Genomic DNA, 22,959 nt, shown 5'->3' with positions numbered 1-22,959 from the left:
TGGACACAAGAGGATGTAAATTTGATTGTTTTGTTTGTTTGTTTTTCTTTTTAATATTGATGATATTATGATTGCATATTTCTTTCGTATTATGTATCTTAATATCTTAATAGCATATACATGTAATGTGATTTTGATATGTACGTAAGGATGTTTAGAAGAACAGTCATTGACTGAAATTCGTTTACCATGATGAAATAAACAATTAAATGAAATAAATAAAATGTTTGATGCTCATTGGGTGGAGTTTGAGAAGTGATAACTTTTTAACAGACTGCAACTCCCCCCGCCGGGGGGGGTCTATTCCATTTTCCAAACAATATGTGTTCTGTCTTATCAGGTATCACACGGATCATAAATAATTTCCAATATCAGATTGCTAAAACTAATTCACCATCTTGTAGGCATGGTAGGAGAGGCTCCCAAAAGTGGCCGTGGGGTAATATTGTTTTCTTCTTGAATAGCAGCTAGAATGTGATCAAAGTCATGAAGAAATGACCCAGTAAGAGCAAAGTTAGAGTTATAAAATTCTTACTCTGCTCTCGCCTGATAGGCTTATACCGATAAGGGGCACTTCAATTTTGGAATGGTATAGGATAGGCCTACCCCTAAAACCCGTAACCCATTATGTAGGTTTTAACATCTGTCAAATAATTTGGTATTGTTTAAAACTCAGATAAAATAAAAATGTATCTTGTTAAAAAATATCCCGAAATGATGCGATAGGGGCACTTTGTGTGCTATTACTACAACTTGACCATTTTCTAACAAAGAAGTTCCTTTTTAATATACAACATCTATTACATCAATTTATTTGTTTACTTTTTAAAAAATCTTTTGAACAAAGTCTTTGAGTGATGGGCCTTGAATATATCATATCGAAACCTTGCACCCTGGACAATAATACCCATTTTAATACCAAGTCCAGATTAAATGAAGACAGCAATTCAGGTAAAACAATTGGTAGATATAATGATTTAATTCCTTTAAGAAGATTTACACAGAAAAAATATTGCATTTCTCCACAAACAAATATTACATTTATGAATGTATCAATTCCAATTTTTCGAAATATTGTTTATATTCTGCTGAGCATTTACGTTACTGATCTTTTTTGTGCCTCGCGTTAAAATCAAAAGTGAAACTCGAAGAATCGAGTTTATCTAGCGGTGCGATATATAATAACCTTCAGGTAAATAATTCCACACGATTTTTTTGAAGTTTTATGCGAAAAAAGTCAAGATTTTAAAGATGAAAGGCGCGTACACATTTTTTTAGAGAGTAAGCCATACGTCATTGTAAAAAACAGGAATATCTAGAGGAAGAATGACATTAATATCATTATGTTGTTTTTTGGTCATACTACCCCCCCATAAAGACTGCATACAAATTAATTTCGGACAAGCATGCCTGTAGCCCGATTCTCATATCATTTCGATTTACAAGATAATGTAGTTTCACGTTGAATGATATTTTATATGATAGTATCACAATAGCGATTCCATGTAACAATAGCTAATATGCTTATTGAGAAATAACTAATTCTAATTGAGGTATGCAAGAAATCCGCTGAAATTCCATTCCATGGATATCAGTTATGAGCATCAGAGCCTAGTTGAATTCTGTCTTATGTAGGGATTCTCCATGACATTCCTCCATAGCTCCATCTCCTCCTCTTCCTCCTCCGCCTCTTCTTCCTTCATCACCATCTTCATCATTTCCCTGCCTAGCATCTCGGCGACGTCGCTCATGGCGTCAGCAGATGTCCCCGTCGTCGTCGAGATCTTACTCAGGAATGTGGGGTAAAGAACCTTCTTAAGGGGGTTGCATTTGCCTCCACCTGCCAAGGCGGCACCGCATGTGACTGGAGCCAGTGTCTTGCTGAAGCACATCCGAACCTCCCACAGGTACTGGATCTTCTTTTTCTCCTGTCAGAACAGAGTAAATTCGTCATGAAATTTGTCGCCAGCGTTACAGACTGGGTGTAGATATAAACAATACTTTATAATAAATAATCATACTACATAATACTGCAAAAACGCTGTTTAGGCTACACATTTTTGAGCGACGCAGTTCAAGCTCATTGATCCAAAAACATTTAACAATTTGCTTCTAAAAAGTGTGCCTTTTTACGTTTAAACAATTAACGGGCTAAAACAGTGCATGCCTGAAATTTTAAGCAGCGTTCCATCGTTTTTGGCACAGTGACTTCGTGGGTGCGTCGTGGTCTAGTGGTTCTGACTCTCGCCTTTGAAACAGAGGGTAGTGGGTTCGAAACGTAGTCATGGTGTGTTTTCGTTCAGCAATAAATTTATCCACACTGCGCTGCACTCGACCCAAATTGAAGTGAATGGGTACCCAGCAGGAGTAATTCTTTGCATGCACTGAGCGCCGGTGATGGTAGCTCGAACTAAAGCCGGGGTAACAATAGCAACGCTTTGTATCCTCTTGCACTAAATCTGTGAAATGCACAGCAAAATAATTTCTTTAGAATTGTATGATTAACTTAAAGCCACCATTATTTTCAAGCTATAGCTAGGCCTACCCGCTGACTATAGAGCTAGACTCTTTGCTTTCATTGCATGTTACATATTTTCAGAAATTGAAAAATATGTTTTAGTTTACATCCAGTATTTGTGTCGAGTCCAGTACGGCACTGCTATTTTGATTCACTGACTTTCGACAAAGACTGTTTTGTCATTAAAGGGCTTTTGACAAGAGATTATCTGCGTTATAGAAAGTGTCTACGTAATGATTGCGAAAATTCCTTGTCATTGTTCAATAAAAAAGAAACAAATGTGCCGTGTCCAGTACGGCACTGCTGTTTTAATTTACCGACTTTCGACAAAGGCTGTTTTGTCATTGAAGGGCTTTTGACAAGAGATTATCTGCGTTATAGAAAGTGTCTGCGTAATGATTGCGAAAATTCCTTGTCATTGTTCAATAAAAAAGAAACAAATGTGCCGTGTCCAGTAAGGCACTGTTGTTTTAATTTACCGACTTTCGACAAAGGCTGTTTTGTCATTGAAGGGCCTTTGACAAGAGATTATCTGCGTTATAGAAAGTGTCTGCGTAATGATTGCGAAAATTCCTTGTCATTGTTCAATAAAAAAGAAACAAATCTGCCGTGTCCAGTAAGGCACTGTTTTTTTAATTTACCGACTTTCGACAAAGGCTGTTTTGTCATTGAAGGGCTTTTGACAAGAGATTATCTGCTTTATAGAAAGTGTCTGCGTAATGATTGCGAAAATTCCTTGTCATTGTTCAATAAAAAAGAAACAAATGTGCCGTGTCCAGTAAGGCACTGTTGTTTTAATTTACCGACTTTCGACAAAGACTGTTTTGTCATTGAAGGGCTTTTGACAAGAGATTATCTGCGTTATAGAAAGTGTCTGCGTAATGATTGCGAAAATTCCTTGTCATTGTTCAATAAAAAAGAAACAAATGTGCCGTGTCCAGTAAGGCACTGTTGTTTTAATTTACCGACTTTCGACAAAGACTGTTTTGTCATTGAAGGGCTTTTGACAAGAGATTATCTGCTTTATAGAAAGTGTCTGCGTAATGATTGCGAAAATTCCTTGTCATTGTTCAATAAAAAAGAAACAAATGTGCCGTGTCCAGTAAGGCACTGCTGTTTTAATTTACCGACTTTCGACAAAGGCTGTTTTGTCATTGAAGGGCTTTTGACAAGAGATCGTCTGCGTTATAGAAAGTGTCTGCGTAATGATTGCGAAAATTCCTTGTCATTGTTCAATAAAAAAGAAAAAAATGTGCCGAGTCCAGTACGGCACTGCTGTTTTAATTTACCGACTTTCGACAAAGGCTGTTTTGTCATTGAAGGGCTTTTGACAAGAGATTGTCTGCGTTATAGAAAGTGTCTGCGTAATGATTGCGAAAATTCTTGTCATTGTTCAATAAAAAAGAAACAAATGTGCCGTGTCCAGTAAGGCACTGTAGTTTTAATTTACCGACTTTCGACAAAGGCTGTTTTGTCATTGAAGGGCTTTTGACAAGAGATTATCTGCGTTATAGAAAGTGTCTGCGTAATGATTGCGAAAATTCCTTGTCATTCAATTCAATTTCAATTCAATTCAATTCAATTTTATTTATTTCACTTCCATCAAACAAAAACAAATTGTATACCATATAAGTATTTGTATCTATTGCAAAGAAACAAAAATAATAATACATATGTTGTGAAAAAAAAAAACTTACACGATTTGGGCAACACATTGGAGGTTTTAAATAAGTATACTAATTCTCAATAGAAATTAGATTAGGATGGAAATGGAGGGACCCACTAAAAAGCAATGCTTGTACAATGTGGGCCCCTCAAAAATAGATAACAAAACCATTAACAGAGTACAAATACAGACATATGTAATCAAATGAGAAAAAAAAATGAGAGAGAAATACTCACAAAATATAAAATACGAAGATATCAAAAAATATAGTTTGTATAGGACAAAACAAACCGTCCTAAAATATATCCAAAAATATATTCACCCTTCCCACCCCCCCCAAAAAAAAAAAAAGAAAAAAAAGAAAGGGGAGAATGCCCTGAGAAGATGGATGGGTGCTGCTAAACGTAGGTAGAACACATGCCATCGTGGACTCAAGCAGACTGGATTCAATGTGTATAAAAGGAGAAAAAAAATATAAAATGACCTGGAAAGAATAAAATGAGAGAAAAATGTGATTGATGCCGTAAATAAATAAGCGGTAGGAAGGCGGATAAGCGGACAGGAAAGAGAAAAAAGATGAGAGGATAGATACAAGTAATATATGAGGTTAAAAACAGAGCACAATTGGGAAGGACTTGTGTCAGATTTTTTTTTTTCAATTAAAAAAAAGGGATGAATTATGTTTTATAGTCTTTATAGTAAAAATGATGACTAACCTCTTGACAGAGATGATGAATAAGATTTAATTTGAGGATACATTATAAGATTTTAATAGAGATAATTTGAATTTAGTCTTAAAAGAGTTCAAAGATTTTGCAGTTCTTATATCATTATGAAGTGAGTTCCATAACTTCGGTCCCTCATATATAAATGTGTTCTGAGCCAGCAAAGTTCTTAGAAGTGGTAAATGGAATTCACCCAATCGCCTTGTTGGATAGTTATGAATGGATTGATTTTTTGGAAACATTGAATGAAATACATTTGGGAGGTTGTTATTGTTATAATTGTACATAAACTGACCGAGATTGAACAAATACAAGTCTTTAATTTTCAATATTTTATGTTCCAAAAATAATGGGTCAGTATGAGACAAATATGCTTTGTGACATATGACACGAAGAGACTTCTTTTGTAATAGGAGTAATTTGTCTAAGAGTGTTTGATGTGTGTTGCCCCACGCTAAAATTCCATAATTTAAATACGGTAATATAAGGGATGAATATAATGTAAGCAGGGACGATAATGGTAAACAAAATTTAAGCTTGTTAATTATACCAATGTTGCGTGAAATAGTTTTACATATGTTATCTATGTGGAATTTCCATGAGAGCTTATTATCGACTGTTATTCCAAGAAACTTAATATGGGATACTTTTTCCAAGGGAGTTCCATCCAAAATAATATCAACAGGAAGTGTATTAATAGAGTTGCTAAACAACATATATTTTGTTTTTTGTAAATTTATTGACAATTTATTTGCTCTTATCCATTGGGTGACATTTTTTAGTTCAGAGTTGATTGTATTAGCAAGGTGAAGAGGATTTTTATGTGAAAAAAATAAGTAAGAGTCGTCCGCAAAGAAAATGAAAGAAAGAACATCTGATGATCTACAAAAATTATTAATATAAACTATAAACAAAATCGGGCCTAAAAGACTACCCTGTGGAACTCCACAATTATTTTTTTCCATTTGAGAATTGCATCCGTTTAAAAAGACATATTGCTTCCTATTCAAGAGGTAGCTCATTGTTCAATAAAAAAGAAAAAAATGTGCCGTGTCAAGTAAGGCACTGCTGTTTTAATTTACCGACTTTCGACAAAGGCTGTTTTGTCATTGAAGGGCTTTTGACAAGAGATTATCTGCGTTATAGAAAGTGTCTGCGTAATGATTGCGAAAATTCCTTATTGTTCAATAAAAAAGAAACAAATGTGCCGTGTCCAGTAAGGCACTGTTGTTTTAATTTACCGACTTTCGACAAAGGCTGTTTTGTCATTGAAGGGCTTTTGACAAGAGATTATTTGCGTTATAGAAAGTGTCTGCGTAATGATTGCGAAAATTCCTTGTCATTGTTCAATAAAAAAGAAAAAAAATGTGCCGTGTCCAGTAAGGCACTGTTGTTTTAATTTACCGCCTTTCGACAAAGGCTGTTTTGCCATTGAAGGGCTTTTGACAAGAGATTATCTGCGTTATAGAAAGTGTCTGCGTAATGATTGCAAAAATTCCTTGTCATTGTTCAATAAAAAAGAGAAAAAAATGTGCCGTGTCCAGTAAGGCACTGCTGTTTTAATTTACCTATTTTCGACAAAGGCTGTTTTGCCATTGAACGGCTTTTGACAAGAGATTATCTGTGTTATAGAAAGGGTCCTCGTAGTAATTGCGAAAATTCCTTGTCATTTTTCAATAAAAAAAGAAAAAATGTGCCGTGTCCAGTACGGCACTGCTGTTTTAATTTACCGACTTTTGACAGAGGCCGTTTTGCCATTGAACGGCTTTTGACAAGAGATCTGCGTTAAAGAAAGTGTCTGCGTAATGATTGCGAAAATTCCTTGTCATTGTTCAATAAAAAAGAAACAAATGTGCCGTGTCCAGTAAGGCACTGCTGTTTTAATTTACCGACTTTCGACAAAGGCTGTTTTGTCATTGAAGGGCTTTTGACAAGAGATTGTCTGCGTTATAGAAAGTGTCTGCGTAATGATTGCGAAAATTCCTTGTCATTGTTCAATAAAAAAGAAAAAAATGTGCCGAGTCCAGTACGGCACTGCTGTTTTAATTTACCGACTTTCGACAAAGGCTGTTTTGTCATTGAAGGGCTTTTGACAAGAGATTGTCTGCGTTATAGAAAGTGTCTGCGTAATGATTGCGAAAATTCTTGTCATTGTTCAATAAAAAAGAAACAAATGTGCCGTGTCCAGTAAGGCACTGTAGTTTTAATTTACCGACTTTCGACAAAGGCTGTTTTGTCATTGAAGGGCTTTTGACAAGAGATTATCTGCGTTATAGAAAGTGTCTGCGTAATGATTGCGAAAATTCCTTGTCATTCAATTCAATTTCAATTCAATTCAATTCAATTTTATTTATTTCACTTCCATCAAACAAAAACAAATTGTATACCATATAAGTATTTGTATCTATTGCAAAGAAACAAAAATAATAATACATATGTTGTGAAAAAAAAAACTTACACGATTTGGGCAACACATTGGAGGTTTTAAATAAGTATACTAATTCTCAATAGAAATTAGATTAGGATGGAAATGGAGGGACCCACTAAAAAGCAATGCTTGTACAATGTGGGCCCCTCAAAAATAGATAACAAAACCATTAACAGAGTACAAATACAGACATATGTAATCAAATGAGAAAAAAAAATGAGAGAGAAATACTCACAAAATATAAAATACGAAGATATCAAAAAATATAGTTTGTATAGGACAAAACAAACCGTCCTAAAATATATCCAAAAATATATTCACCCTTCCCACCCCCCCCCCCAAAAAAAAAAAGAAAAAAAAGAAAGGGGAGAATGCCCTGAGAAGATGGATGGGTGCTGCTAAACGTAGGTAGAACACATGCCATCGTGGACTCAAGCAGACTGGATTCAATGTGTATAAAAGGAGAAAAAAAATATAAAATGACCTGGAAAGAATAAAATGAGCGAAAAATGTGATTGATGCCGTAAATAAATAAGCGGTAGGAAGGCGGATAAGCGGACAGGAAAGAGAAAAAAGATGAGAGGATAGATACAAGTAATATATGAGGTTAAAAACAGAGCACAATTGGGAAGGACTTGTGTCAGATTTTTTTTTTTCAATAAAAAAAAGGGATGAATTATGTTTTATAGTCTTTATAGTAAAAATGATGACTAACCTCTTGACAGAGATGATGAATAAGATTTAATTTGAGGATACATTATAAGATTTTAATAGAGATAATTTGAATTTAGTCTTAAAAGAGTTCAAAGATTTTGCAGTTCTTATATCATTATGAAGTGAGTTCCATAACTTCGGTCCCTCATATATAAATGTGTTCTGAGCCAGCAAAGTTCTTAGAAGTGGTAAATGGAATTCACCCAATCGCCTTGTTGGATAGTTATGAATGGATTGATTTTTTGGTTTCATTGAATGAAATACATTTGGGAGGTTGTTATTGTTATAATTGTACATAAACTGACCGAGATTGAACAAATACAAGTCTTTAATTTTCAATATTTTATGTTCCAAAAATAATGGGTCAGTATGAGACAAATATGCTTTGTGACATATGACACGAAGAGACTTCTTTTGTAATAGGAGTAATTTGTCTAAGAGTGTTTGATGTGTGTTGCCCCACGCTAAAATTCCATAATTTAAATACGGTAATATAAGGGATGAATATAATGTAAGCAGGGACGATAATGGTAAACAAAATTTAAGCTTGTTAATTATACCAATGTTGCGTGAAATAGTTTTACATATGTTATCTATGTGGAATTTCCATGAGAGCTTATTATCGACTGTTATTCCAAGAAACTTAATATGGGATACTTTTTCCAAGGGAGTTCCATCCAAAATAATATCAACAGGAAGTGTATTAATAGAGTTGCTAAACAACATATATTTTGTTTTTTGTAAATTTATTGACAATTTATTTGCTCTTATCCATTGGGTGACATTTTTTAGTTCAGAGTTGATTGTATTAGTAAGGTGAAGAGGATTTTTATGTGAAAAAAATAAGTAAGAGTCGTCCGCAAAGAAAATGAAAGAAAGAACATCTGATGATCTACAAAAATTATTAATATAAACTATAAACAAAATCGGGCCTAAAAGACTACCCTGTGGAACTCCACAATTATTTTTTTCCATTTGAGAATTGCATCCGTTTAAAAAGACATATTGCTTCCTATTCAAGAGGTAGCTCATTGTTCAATAAAAAAGAAAAAAATGTGCCGTGTCAAGTAAGGCACTGCTGTTTTAATTTACCGACTTTCGACAAAGGCTGTTTTGTCATTGAAGGGCTTTTGACAAGAGATTATCTGCGTTATAGAAAGTGTCTGCGTAATGATTGCGAAAATTCCTTATTGTTCAATAAAAAAGAAACAAATGTGCCGTGTCCAGTAAGGCACTGTTGTTTTAATTTACCGACTTTCGACAAAGGCTGTTTTGTCATTGAAGGGCTTTTGACAAGAGATTATTTGCGTTATAGAAAGTGTCTGCGTAATGATTGCGAAAATTCCTTGTCATTGTTCAATAAAAAAGAAAAAAAATGTGCCGTGTCCAGTAAGGCACTGTTGTTTTAATTTACCGCCTTTCGACAAAGGCTGTTTTGCCATTGAAGGGCTTTTGACAAGAGATTATCTGCGTTATAGAAAGTGTCTGCGTAATGATTGCGAAAATTCCTTGTCATTGTTCAATAAAAAAGAGAAAAAAATGTGCCGTGTCCAGTAAGGCACTGCTGTTTTAATTTACCTACTTTCGACAAAGGCTGTTTTGCCATTGAACGGCTTTTGACAAGAGATTATCTGTGTTATAGAAAGGGTCCTCGTAGTAATTGCGAAAATTCCTTGTCATTTTTCAATAAAAAAAGAAAAAATGTGCCGTGTCCAGTACGGCACTGCTGTTTTAATTTACCGACTTTTGACAGAGGCCGTTTTGCCATTGAACGGCTTTTGACAAGAGATCTGCGTTAAAGAAAGTGTCTGCGTAATGATTGCGAAAATTCCTTGTCATTGTTCAATAAAAAAGAAAAAATGTGCCGTGTCCAGTACGGCACTGCTGTTTTAACTTACCGACTTTCGACAAAGGCTGTTTTGTCATTGAAGGGCTTTTGACAAGAGATTATCTGCGTTATAGAAAGTGTCTGCGTAATGATTGCGTAAATTCCTTGTCATTGTTTAATAAAAAAAAATGTGCCGTGTCCAGTACGGCACTGTTGTTTTAATTTACCGACTTTTAACAAAGGCTGTTTTGCCATTGAACGGCTTTTGATAAGAGATTATCTGCGTTAAAGAAAGTGTCCTCGTACATGTCGTAGTAATTGCGAAAATTCCTTGTCATTGTTCAATAAAAAAGAAAAAAATGTGCCGTGTCCAGTACGGCACTGCTGTTTTAATTTACCGACTTTCGACATAGGCTGTTTTGCCATTGAACGGCTTTTGACAAGAGATTATCTGCGTTATAGAAAGTGTCTGCGTAATGATTGCGAAAATTCCTTGTCATTGTTCAATAAAAAAGAAAAAATGTGCCGTGTCCAGTACGGCACTGCTGTTTTAATTTACCGACTTTTGACAAAGGCTGTTTTGCCATTGAACGGCTTTTGACAAGAGATTATCTGCGTTATAGAAAGTGTCTGCGTCAGGCGCGTACGCAGGATTTTTGAAGGGGGGGGGGGTTCGAGCTGATTTCTTTTTTAAAAATCTCCCGCCCAGTCTCTAAAAAGTGATGGGGGGGGGGGGGGGTGAATCCGCCCTCTTTTTTCCTTACAATTTCTTCCGTCATACATTATTATGTAGGGGTACCGTGCGTCTACCAGACCGACCTCTGGGGAGACAAAAAAAAAGGGAAACGAACCCCCTAACCCCCCCCCTGCGTACGCGCCTGGTCTGCGTACTGATTGCGAAAATTCCTTATCATTTTTCAATGAAAAAAAATAACACCCCCTTAGTGCAGACCCTAACTACGACCCCATTGCGAAAAACTTACCACACAATACACAGCGGGATCAACACCTAGACCTTTTCTGAGAGCCGTGGTGATGTAAGCGAGTGGGTATTTGATTGTGTCTGAGGGGCGTACAGCATTGGTACCGTCCGCGAGAATTCTACAAACAGGAAAAGAATATATATACAGGCCTACGATATCTTTTGTCACCTGCCACGTCCCCCCCCCCAAAAAAAAAAAACCGAACAACAGCCATAAATTGCCCAAAATGAACAATTGAGATTTTTTTTTTTGGAGCTTGGAAAGCGTTTTCTATAAGTTAAAAAAAATGATATATGTTTTCGAAAAGTATAATAACCCCTCACAAGTACTTGATTGAACGCAGTGAAAAAATAAGCACGTTCACGGTTGTAAACTGCGCACGAGCAATAAAAGGTCATCTGTGATAAACTTAGCTAATGTTAGACTATTTTTCTCTTTTGGAGACCAAATTACCCTTTTTCGTTATTTAGAGAGAACCTTTCCTGGCGACTTGAAAGAGACTTTTCGCGTTCACAACAACGCAAATACTCACAACTGAATGATACGCGCGGTATATAAGCTAAAACAACAACAACAACAACGCATGGGCGGAAATCCCAGGGGGACGTGTCCCCCTACTCAAAATAGTAGGGGGGACACAATATCAAATGTTCCCCTACTATTTGTGGTCTTTTATGATGGTAAGAAATACATCATTCAAAATCGAAAAAAAACGTGTATTTTATGAGGAGATGACCTTACTTTTGGGATGATAACTTTTTTTCTTGCTTGCCAAATTTATTTTCGTCGAAATGACCTTAAATTTCGGGTGATAACCTTCTTTTTTTGGGATGGGGGCTTTTTGTTAAATTTTCCAGCCCCTTGTCCAAGTCCCCTACCTTTGGGGAGAGATTTCCGCCCCTGCAACAACGGGAACGCTAGATATGCGGTTTGTGTGCAAAATTCTATTTGCTACTATCAGCGACATCTCCGATTTGGAACGATTTTTGCACGCATTGTGGGCGTCGTCGTAGAGCTCTATAGAGCGCCTCTGTAATATAGAAGCAACCGTCAGTCAGCGCGCTTGCAGATAGATACTTATACACTCTGTGCAGGCATGTACCCATGTTCAAAAAATTAATTCTTGATTTTCCCATTAAAACAAGATTTTCATCAAAATATAGGCCTATAGGTCTATAAAGTATTCAGGTTTTGAAAATAAATAGTATCTGGTAATCATCACCACCGTGATTTAATTTTCCCGTCAAAACAACTTGCGATATATACAGGCAGCTGTTTCTTTCCATTTTTTTGAAGACGTGGCCAGAGGTCTCTTCAAAATCATCTAGCGCTGCAAAGGTCAGTTCCTGTCGTTATGCGAAAAGCTCTATTGTTGGTTTTAGGGTCACCGGTTATGGTGCAAGGTACTGCATGGAATTGCGAAAGGTGGGTTGGGATTGTCCGACAATTTGTCAGATCTGGCATCTAAATTTCCCTGATTTTGATTGGGTAAGAGGCACTGGTCCCGTGGTAACTATCTGATAAAATTAGACTTGTCGGATAAAACGTCAGGCGAGTCCTTTAACTAATCGCTCCCCTGGTTTCCACATCTTTTTACAGTTTGTAAATCAGTTATCATGTTCACATAAACACATTCTAAAAGCATAAGAGAAGATCTAAGTAGCTACATATGGAACTCTACCTTGCCAAAATAATCAATCCCCAAATGTCCTAAAATAATGGGAAACTGTTTATTAAAAGATTTAACACTGTAAAAATTGTGGTGTTAAAATGGACACCAGTTGGTGTGAATAGAGGACCACACCCCGTGAGGTGTTAAAATTATATACACCCTAGAGGTTGAACATAACACCAAATTTAAATGTAACAACCCAAACTAACACTGTCAATTTAACACCGGTGTAAAATAACTGGTTTGATCCTAAATGCACACCGGTTAACACCACAGTTTTTGCCGTGAGTTAATGTTGGTCTATTTTTCTTTAATAGAAATTCTACTTCTGATAGTGATCTCTAAGTTCGTCGGTGATCGGGTCGGTTATTCAACGGACTTGCTCAACTTCGACTGGTCTCCAAAACATGCATTCCGAGATAATCGCGTTTAAAGCTCGGAGGTTTTTCAGACGCTTTGATATTAAACAAAAAAACTATACACGTTTCGTGCATGCGAAAACACTCAGTATAGGCCTACTCGCTACTCACCTTTTGATGTTGTATCTGTCATACAAGTCCATTGTGCCTCGAAAATACTTTTTGGCGCTGCTAAACGTTGGCAGATCACTAGCACACGTCCCATGCTTTTCATACTCGTGCTTCCTGAAAATGAATTAAACATTACCATATCACATGCAGGGGTATGATTATCTGAATACTGATTTGAATAATTTGAAACATGCTTACATCAATCTAATCTTCCACCTTTACATTCCTTCTCTTCCCTTTTTTCTTTCCTGTATACGCATATATGATTAGGTCGGCAATTTACATTATTATTGATTTCCAGATCCACTCTTTACAAGCATTGCTGTGAGTGCACCCCCTCCCCCCATTTCCATTTATGCTCTATTTTATACTGCTTTTTTTTCCTTTTTAGGAGATACGAATATTCATCTGTTGAAGGTCAAGTCCACCTCAGAAAAATGTTGATTTGAATCAATCGAGAAAAATCAGACAAGCACAATGCTGAAAATTTCATCAAAATCGGATGTAAAATAAGAAAGTTATGACATTTCAAAGTTTCGCTTATTTTCAACAAAATAGTTATATGAACGAGCCAGTTACATCCAAATGAGAGAGTCGATGATGTCACTCACTATTTCTTTTGTTTTTTATTGTTTGAATTATACAATATTTCAATATTTACGAATTTGAGAATTAGGACCTCCTTGTCTGAAGCACAAAATGTTAAAATAATGGAATTCCACGTGTGTAGGGAGGAATGAAACTTCATATTACATGACAATGACGAGAAAATCAAAATATTTCATATAATAAAATACAAAAGAAATAGTGAGTGATGTCATCAACTCTCTCATTTGGATGTAATTGGCTCGTTGACTATTTTGTTGAAAATAAGCGAAACTTTAAAACACCATAACTTTCTTATTTTACAACCGATTTTGTTGAAATTTTCAGTGTTGTGCTTGTTGAATTTTCTCTTTTTATTCAAATGAAATTTTTGTTGGGGTGGACTTGACCTTTAAAAGGCTGGCTTCTATACGTACTTTTGTCCTACTTGCATACTAGTAGGCTTATATAACATATTTTTAGTAAAAGCCCTGGTTTTAATTTGTGAGACACACCTACTCGACTTTAAATCCTAGTAGATATCCTAATATTGAAAAAAAAGAAAAGAGAGGAAAAAAAATATAGAAAAGAAAAAGAAAATTTGAATTTTACTTTATTCAATTACTTTTTTTTAAGAAAACAAATGTTAATTAAATAATATATGATTGCGAAAATAGTCAAATTGACTGGTTGCCAAAAAAAATAAGACCCCCCCCCTTTGTCGGCGCTTATAAATGATCTAGTCATCCAATTTCAACCAATCAGGCGCAAGGATTTCGGTAGCTTTTATACAGTTGATAATAGCAACAACAAAAAATACTGATAAATTACTTCATGGAGTGCCCTATGCGGATGTTCTGTCTTTATACATACCAAAAGTCGTTTACAGAGCCCCCTCTTTTGTAGGTCGGCCATTTCAAGAGCATTTCAGAGCGTATATCCTACAATAAAATATGATTGAAAATTAATGATAATGATAATTATAATGATATAGGGTATTTATATCGCGCATAGTATCCACCTTGTAAGGAGCTCAAGGCTCTCCTATATTACCCGGCTAAGCTAGGCGTTCATAGCGCACACAGCTTTTTTAAGGAATTACTTCCTACCGGCACCCATTTTCATCACCTGGGTTGAGTGCAGCACATTGTGGATCAGTTTCTTGCTGAAGAAAATTACGCCATAACACAAAGGTAAGGAAAGAATCTGAAATAAAGCCCCTGTCAAAAAATACACACGTATCCTCATCATCCGCGGATTGCCTTAAGGGATATATAGGATCCGCGTTTCTATAGGGTTAATCGGGCTCTCATAGCGGGACGTGCTTTCTTATCCTTAATCCCATATCAAATCAATAATCGCCTTTTGTTAAAAAAAACGATCCTCCACAACAAAGAATTTGAATTATCAATACTTTGTATTTTAGAAGTCATCCTTTCTCAACTTCCTATATCATTTGTACATACATTTTTAAAATTCATTTATGTCTATTTATACATATTAAATCGCATAATTGATACAAATGTACATTTCGTTTCCATTTGTTTAAATTCTTTGTCTTGGAGGAATTAACATTGCTATTGAAGAAAGAAGAAAGTGTGTCGAGGTTTAGAAGAGAGAAATGGGATATTTGGTTGGTTGCATGCAGAAATGTGATTGAGAAACATACGAATCAGTCTGATGAAGTCTTGAATAAAAGTGAACAAAGATCCATTCATTTTGAAAAGATTTATTGTTGGGAGTGCAATTCTTGATAATAATAATAATAATAGGCATTTATATAGCGCCATCTATCTAGAAATATTCTATTCCGAGGCGCGTTGTTATCATTATTATTACCCCGGCTTTAGCTCGAGCTGCCTTTCAGCGCTCATGCATTCAAGGGATTAATCCTGCCCGGTACCCATTCACCTCACCTGGGTCGAGTGCAGCACAATGTGGACAAATTTCTTGCTGATAAGAATATAGAATGGTTGATTATTCATTGATTTGCAGCAATTATGTTTAGTCGGTTATAAAGACATGCCTATATAGTGCCTAGTTCCTTGCGATACAGAAATACGTATTTAGTGAACATGTTGAGTAGAAAAAATGTCGGAAAATACAAAAGAATGTAAATACTGCTTTATTGAAAATACTTACTTTGATGTCGTCGTCATTGAAAGTTCCAGTACAGTCTACTGGTGTGTTTTTGACGTTATTCTTAAACGGCCTGCAAATCGAAGGAAACGGAATTTTAAAGCAATATTAAAGGACAAGTCCACCCCAACAAAAACTTGATTTGAATAAATAGATAAAAATTCAACAAGTATAACGTTAAAAATTTCATCAAAATCGGATGTAAAATAAGAAAGTTATGGAATTTTAAAGTTTCGCTTATTTTCAACAAAATAGTTCTATGAACGAGCCAGTTACATCCAAATGAGAGAGTTGATGACATCACTCACTCACTATTTCTTTTGTATTTTATTATATGAAATATGAAATATTTTTATTTTCTCGTCATTGTCGTGTGAAACGAAGTTTCATTCCTCCCTGAACACGTGGAATTCCATTTTTTTTTTACATTTTGTGCTTCAGGCAAGGAGGTCCTAATCTTCAAACTCATAAAAATTGAAATATTGTATAATATTCAAACAATAAAAACAAAAGAAATAGTGAGTAAGTGACATCATCGACTCTCTCATCTGGATGTAACTGGCTCGTTCATATAACTATTTTGTTAAAAATAAGCGAAACTTTGAAATGTCATAACTTTCTTATTTTACATCCGATTTTGATGAAATTTTCAGCCTTGTGCTTGTCTGATTTTTCTCTATTGATACAAATCAACATTTTTCTGAGGTGGACTTGACCTTAATAATGCAGACATTATATCGCATTGTTATTAACGTCGCTATAATCATGTATATTATACGCTTGCAAAGAAAAGGTATAATATCCCGGTATAACACACATTTGCCTGATATGCGCTCCAACAGTCCCACGCATAAAATGATCTAATTTATTAAAGGGGAAGTTCACCCTGACAAAAAGTTTATTGTAAAAATAGCAGAAAATTTAATGAAAAATATTGCCGAAGGTTTGGGGAAAATTCATCAAATAATTAAAAAATTATTAGAATTTCAATTATTTGATTTGTGACGTCATATGCGAGCAGCATTCCTACATAGCGAATGGTAAAAAATCAATGAAATGTCATTTTCTCAGAAAATTGGAAATGGTTTTCACTGTAACTTTTGTATATCAATAGAAAAATCGTTTCACACCCGATCATGAAAAGAAAACAAAACTAAGTCATCAGGAACCATACAAAATTTGAAATTTATGCATTTTATATTACATAACACATGGGACAGCTGCTCGTTTATGACGTCACAAATCCAAAACTTTGAACTCTAATAACTTTCTTACTCTTTAACGGATTTTCCTCAAACCTTCACCAATATTTTTTACTATTTTTTCTGCTATTTTTACAAGAAAGTTTTCTTCAGGGTGAACTTCCCCTTTAATGATCTCTTAAGATGAAGAAGTTGAGAACTGGCTGAATTACATGGCATCATCTATTTAACTAGTGTTTGTGGACTTTAATAGAATCTTTATTAGGTGACGTACACCTCTTCCCCCCTTTCAATATTCTTGTGCCAAATTGATTTTTTATCCATTGTTTGTGCGTGTCCCATATCTCATCGATTGCTGATTTCATAATAGTTTAAAGGAACCTGCAGAAAACATAAGCTCTGCTTTTTATGCGGGTTCCTTCAGTTTACGTCACACTCATGTATTGTCATTGTTATAATATACAATGCACTTTGCTATACTATATCACTTCGCCACACTGTCTGTATTCTGTATTCAAATTGCTTTGATATTTAGTTGAAATATGAGAATTAATTCGAATCAAATAAAATAAAATGGAATGCCGTTAAAATATGACTTACCAAAGTCCGTGAATAGTCCAGTTCTTCTTGTATGTACTGAGGATATCACACGGTGACTGTCAAATACGAACAAAAAAAAGATAGAAGAAAAAAACCCTTCATTTATTCTGGCTTTTAGCAAGAAATTCCAAGCAAGCAAGGCGGCTGAGCGAACACTGATGGTGGATTGATTGATTGCGAAAGATCTACCAACTCCCATGACGGGGAGAGGGATTAAACATATCATTCTTCATAAATTTTAATTTGATTTTCTGCACATCAAACTGCGATTTTCGAAATGACAGGATATGGATGGAAAGATGGCCGGAGTAGGATTATGGGGGCCGTTTCATATAGATGTTCGTAAGTTAAGAGCGATGTTAAGATAGACTGATGGTCCTTTCTTACGAGCTCAGACATCACCAATGAACATTTCGTATATACTACCAACGATCATCAGTCGTTCTTAAAGTCGCTCTTAACTTACGAAGAGCTTTATGAAACATATTTGCAGACACAGAAGTTTGGGTTTCTCGATTCACATAGTGCATATTGTTGAGCCTGAAGTGAATTTGAATTTATTCGTTTATTTCACTTATATTTCCATTTATCGACATACAAATATAAAAATAATAAACAAACACAAATCAGTTATGAGCAAAAAATAATAAAAATGGCAGAAGTAAAAACACGGCAGATGCAAAAATGGTAGACGTAAAAATGGCAGATGCAAAAATGAAAGTGGCGAAAATTCCAAAAGTAAAAATGAAAGAGGCGAAAATTCCAGAAGTAAAAATGAAAGAGGCGTAAATAGAAGAAGTAAAACTGAAAAAGACGTAAATAGAAGAAGTTAAAATGGCATGCCACATCGGTAACCCCAAATAGTGGTCATTTTCTTCGATATAAGTCATATTTAACTTATTTGTAAGCATTATCTCGAAATGAGCTGATTTATATATTATTTCTGTTGTCAGAGAGTTTCATTTGATCCAAATGAAACACTTTCTTGTCAAAGTGACTACAATCTGGTGAGTGAGAAAAAATTATCCGCCAATTTAGTAGAAAAGAGTTGTGACACTGATGTCGTGGCTTCGAATCCCGCTCGGTCTACCTGTGATTTGTGCTTCAGCCCCCCATAAAAAAGTGTAAAAAAGTAAAAATAACCATATGATTGTGACTTTTTACATGGTCAGCCCCCACACTTTTGGCTCAGCCCCCGTTCCGCAGCCCCAGTCTGAGGGCCATGAAATATATTTTTAATGGAAATCGTCTTATGCTCTAATGTTAGACTTCTTTTGCTTTCTTTTAGTCATTTCCTTAGAACCATTATTTCAGGGTTTCATGAGATACACCCCATCAAAATATGATTGGGGTGCCCAACTGCCGCCCCCTGGAAAATCCTTGACCGCCCCTGCATGTTGCTAGACCTATATGACTTACCTTCTCGCAAAAAGATGGAGCCCATGATTCTACCAAAGTCAATTTGTCATAGGTATCCTCCTCGCTGTTTGAAAAAAAAGTTTTTAAAGAGCGAAATTGAGACATGTGAGAGGGGAAAGGGTAATATGAGAGAGAGAGTCAAGCAGTATTGAATTTATGTTCTTTTAAATGTAGGCTGAAAATATTTCTTTTATATACAATCGTTAGCTAGTGGATAAGCGCCTTGCTTGAGTGACTATCATGTAGAGCTCTTTATAATGTATTGATAATTTTTCATTTGATTTATTTCGCTTCATTGCGTTATAGGAGTTTTTAATCCTTATTTTCTTCCGGGAACCTATATGTCTACAAGCTTTGCCTTTTAATAGATTCCTCATATTTCACGTAATTGTATTTCCTTGTAGAATACTACAACTATGTATTTTTTCATCATGTTCTCATAATTATGTGCAAGATATATCTTTTTGTGAGTGTGAAACAATAACTCAAATCAAATCAAATCGAAATGAATAAAATGTTTTATTAGTAATATACAATATCAATAATCCTATATAAGAAAAGCGATAATAAACCGCTTTTGTAATGTTTTATGCAATTAAAGGAAAGCCCGGAAAAACCCTTGGGGTGAAAGATTCAGAACAGATTGATATGACTTATGTTGATTTATACATTCATATTTATTTCGACAAGAAAAGTGATACAAGAGGGAGGGGAACGAAAGAGATAGCTCAATTGGTCTGATAAACACAAAATATATAAATATATTGTATATAATGAGATTTTTTTAGAAATAGCAATATAGCAATATCTCTGTCAGATCATATCTTCATTTTCCCCGCCGAACCACCTATCGAAAATTGCATTATTGATGCAGATAGTATATGCTAATTTATGCAAACGAATCAGCATTTCAGTGGAATCGAAAGTAAGTACAATAGATTATTGTCTGAATAACCGCCATGTATCTATTTGGTCAACAGTTTTGATAAACCGACATAACCCACGACTGAAAATAACATGTTCAAGCAAATGTGCTATTGCATTTCAAAGACTGTCTAAAATTTTGGTGAAAGAGCAGTAATGTGAACTATACTCTAAAATCAATGAACATGACAATATTTCCAGCTCAAGCGTTGTTTGAGAAAGTCTAAACAAGACTTACGTAGATAAATATTTTTTTATTTCAATAGGGTACACAGTAAATAAGCCGTTTAAGATCTAACGCAGTTTATTATATGAACCTTTCAGTACTTGTTTAACAATTTAAACACCATGTTTAATTCGTTGAGAATTAAATATTTACATTTAAAATTGGATGCTTAGGATCGAATTCAATTCTGAAATAAAAATCGATAAATTTACTCAATAAAACACATTTTTTAGTTTATATCCTAACACCACCACCGTTTTGGGTAATTGCACACTGTAAAAAATGTATTGGGTAAAATATTAACCAGCACGTGGGTAATTCATTATGTGTCCAACTAATTTGGGGGCAGTATTTTACTAATTGCGGGAAGCATATTGTCCGGTAAGGTTAAAAAAGGCGGCGATTACTTTTGAATGGCCAAAATTGTCATCACACTGGATAATAAAATTTCCGAAAAGAAATTGTTGGTTGGCCTTGGACACATAATTACCATCATGGAGCATTTTTACCCAATATGTTTAGATGTTAAAAACGCTGTTTAATATTTTTTTCACACGACGTTGCTTACTAATAATGAACCTTACAGTAATTGTTTAAATAGTTTTAAAAAAGGTGTTTGTGGAATCTTTAACAAAAAAGTTTAATTTTGTTTGTATTGTACGAGTTTGGAGAAATTAACAATAAGACAAGAATGAGAAAAAAAATATCATCAAAAAGTTCTTCCTTGCCCCCCTTTTTCTCCGATCTGTTTTTACTTCTTTCAAAATAAGAGGGGAGCAGATGACAGTCTGCATGGGCCCATGACCCCCTCCCTGAGGCACAGCCCCGCCTCCAGCAAATACTTTATAACACTGCTCTCCAATTTATATATACATGTATATATATATATATATATATATATATATATATATTGGTAGAATATATGATTATTAAAACAACAGTTGTTATAAAGGGAAACAAACAGAAGAGAGAGAGAAAAAAAATGTATACTTACAAAATCTCGCCGAGAAGCTCCCGAAATGACCTTCCCTCACTGAAGCTTATGCAGCAGCTTAGGGCAAGAACAACAATCAGAACATAAAAGCGAGCCATTTTGACTTCAGAAATGCAAACAACTCCAGATCTGATCAAAGTGTTGTTACTTCGATACGTGTTCAGACGATCCCGTGCGGTAAGTCGTGGCGTCGTACTTCAGCTTATCAGACTGGTTTGGCGCGAAGTTGGGCACGCCTTTTATTTAAGAGCGGGTTCATTAGACGCGTACACTGACATCCCCGTTTTGAGATCGATCACACTTTAAACATATACCAGCGTTTTGGTGACAGGAACGAGCAGGCCATTTCCATTTTTTGTTAAGTTTTAAATGACAAAGCGAGTGGACAATGACTGATTGGTTTTGAACGTTTTCATACCCATCTCCTTATAGTCTTTCTCATCGTCAATAACGCGAACATGCACATGAAATATAAGGACACATCATTTTTACGACGGGGGGGGGGGGGTCTTTTTCAAATGCCGACTGCGTAATGCCACAAAATGAAATGTTAAGGGGATTCAGTTTAGGGCCTGCTATTTTCGAAAGTTTCTCGAGATGCAAGTGTGCCAAAATTAGAATAATTTAATATAAAATGTATAGAAAAGGGTTTATGATGGATTTAGATTGTAAAAGCCCAAATCATATAATACCGAACGTTGATTAAAAGTACATTATTGAAAAAAATACAATGTAATAGATTAGTAAAGTGATGAAATGGAAATAATATGCACACATTCGTGGAACAACACAGGGGCGTACGTAGGTTGGTTTGAGTATTGGGAAGTGCACATCTTAATTATAGATCGAGGTGGCACTAAAGTTAGGAAAATCAGCTGTTGATAGCAGAACTTAGGGGTAAAAAGTGTTATGCTTTTTATTATATCATTGTCGGAACTCCTCTGCCTCAGAGGGAGGGGGCACCTGCACCCCGTACGTGCACCCCCAGCTTCATAACTTGCGCGACACCATTGGCGGCGGAAGCCAATAAATTTAGGGGGTGTCCACCTGAAATTTTGGGATGGACACATGTAAAAAATAGGACAGGCGCCCCAATTTTTTTTTAAATTTAGGGGGGGGGAACCGTCCCCCCACCTAAAATTTAGGGGGGGGGGAAACGTCCCCCCCGTCCCCCGCTTCCGCCGCCTATGCGCGACACCCCTGCCCTGTCCGTCGAAACGCAAAAGTGATCATTAGGAATAGCATGCCTGGCTCTCGTAGAAATCTTAGAACCTTTCTCTGTTCCTTAATTGGAACCTTTTATTATCTTAAAAGAATTAGAAAAGGGTTCACAAAGTTATTTCCAACCGTTTTTGGTTCTATTCAATTCAATTCAATTCTCTATTTTCCATTTCCATTCAAAACATAAAACAAAGTAACATATTAAACAAATCAAGTACATTTTTACAGACGAGCATTCTTACTTCATAAAACAAAAAAACAATATAATATTGAGCATAAATGGAAATGAGGGGATCCACTCTAAAGCAAAGCTTGTAAAGTGTGGATCCCCCTTGGAAATGAAGAAAATATGGTCGACTCATATATGCGTATATATACAGGAAAGAAAAAAGAGAAGGAAGAAAAAGGTCGAAATATTTTGCTGTAAACATAACTACTGAACAAATGCAAAACTATTCACACAAAGAGGTGTTCGTTGTGAATGATATGTTGCACAGTAGACAGAAGAAAAAGCAGAAAGAGGAAGACGAAACAAGACAAGATACAAGAGAGTACAAGACAAGATAACATAATAAGTATTTTTTT

The 22,959-nt window shown here is 35.4% G+C and overlaps 1 protein-coding gene across 1 annotated transcript; it reads right to left on the bottom strand.

Annotated features, from left to right (window-relative positions):
* Window positions 1–962: 962 nt before the first annotated feature.
* LOC121412725 (ribonuclease Oy-like) lies at window positions 963–21,360 on the bottom strand. The gene is made up of 8 exons (XM_041605496.1): window positions 21,154–21,360; window positions 19,010–19,073; window positions 17,591–17,646; window positions 15,792–15,861; window positions 14,523–14,590; window positions 13,065–13,178; window positions 10,863–10,980; window positions 963–1,928 (listed from the first exon to the last, which is right to left on the bottom strand). Exons 1-8 carry the CDS (start codon window positions 21,249–21,251, stop codon window positions 1,605–1,607), a joined length of 912 nt encoding a protein of 303 aa, XP_041461430.1. The 5' UTR covers window positions 21,252–21,360; the 3' UTR covers window positions 963–1,604.
* Between the last annotated feature and the right edge of the window lie 1,599 nt (window positions 21,361–22,959).

Source organism: Lytechinus variegatus, chromosome 4 (assembly GCF_018143015.1).
Source record: "Lytechinus variegatus isolate NC3 chromosome 4, Lvar_3.0, whole genome shotgun sequence".
NCBI lineage: Eukaryota > Metazoa > Echinodermata > Echinoidea > Temnopleuroida > Toxopneustidae > Lytechinus > Lytechinus variegatus.
This window is presented reverse-complemented; position numbering and strand designations above follow the sequence as displayed.

Coding starts and splice junctions, on each gene's coding strand:
- LOC121412725 (XM_041605496.1), bottom strand. CDS start 21,251: ATGGCTCGCTTTTATGTTCTGATTGTTGTTCTTGCCCTAAGCTGCTGC. Junction 15,862..17,590: donor TGGACTATTCACGGACTTTG/GTAAGTCATATT, acceptor TTCGATTTGCAG/GCCGTTTAAGAATAACGTCA. Junction 1,929..10,862: donor ATCCCGCTGTGTATTGTGTG/GTAAGTTTTTCG, acceptor CTGTTCTGACAG/GAGAAAAAGAAGATCCAGTA.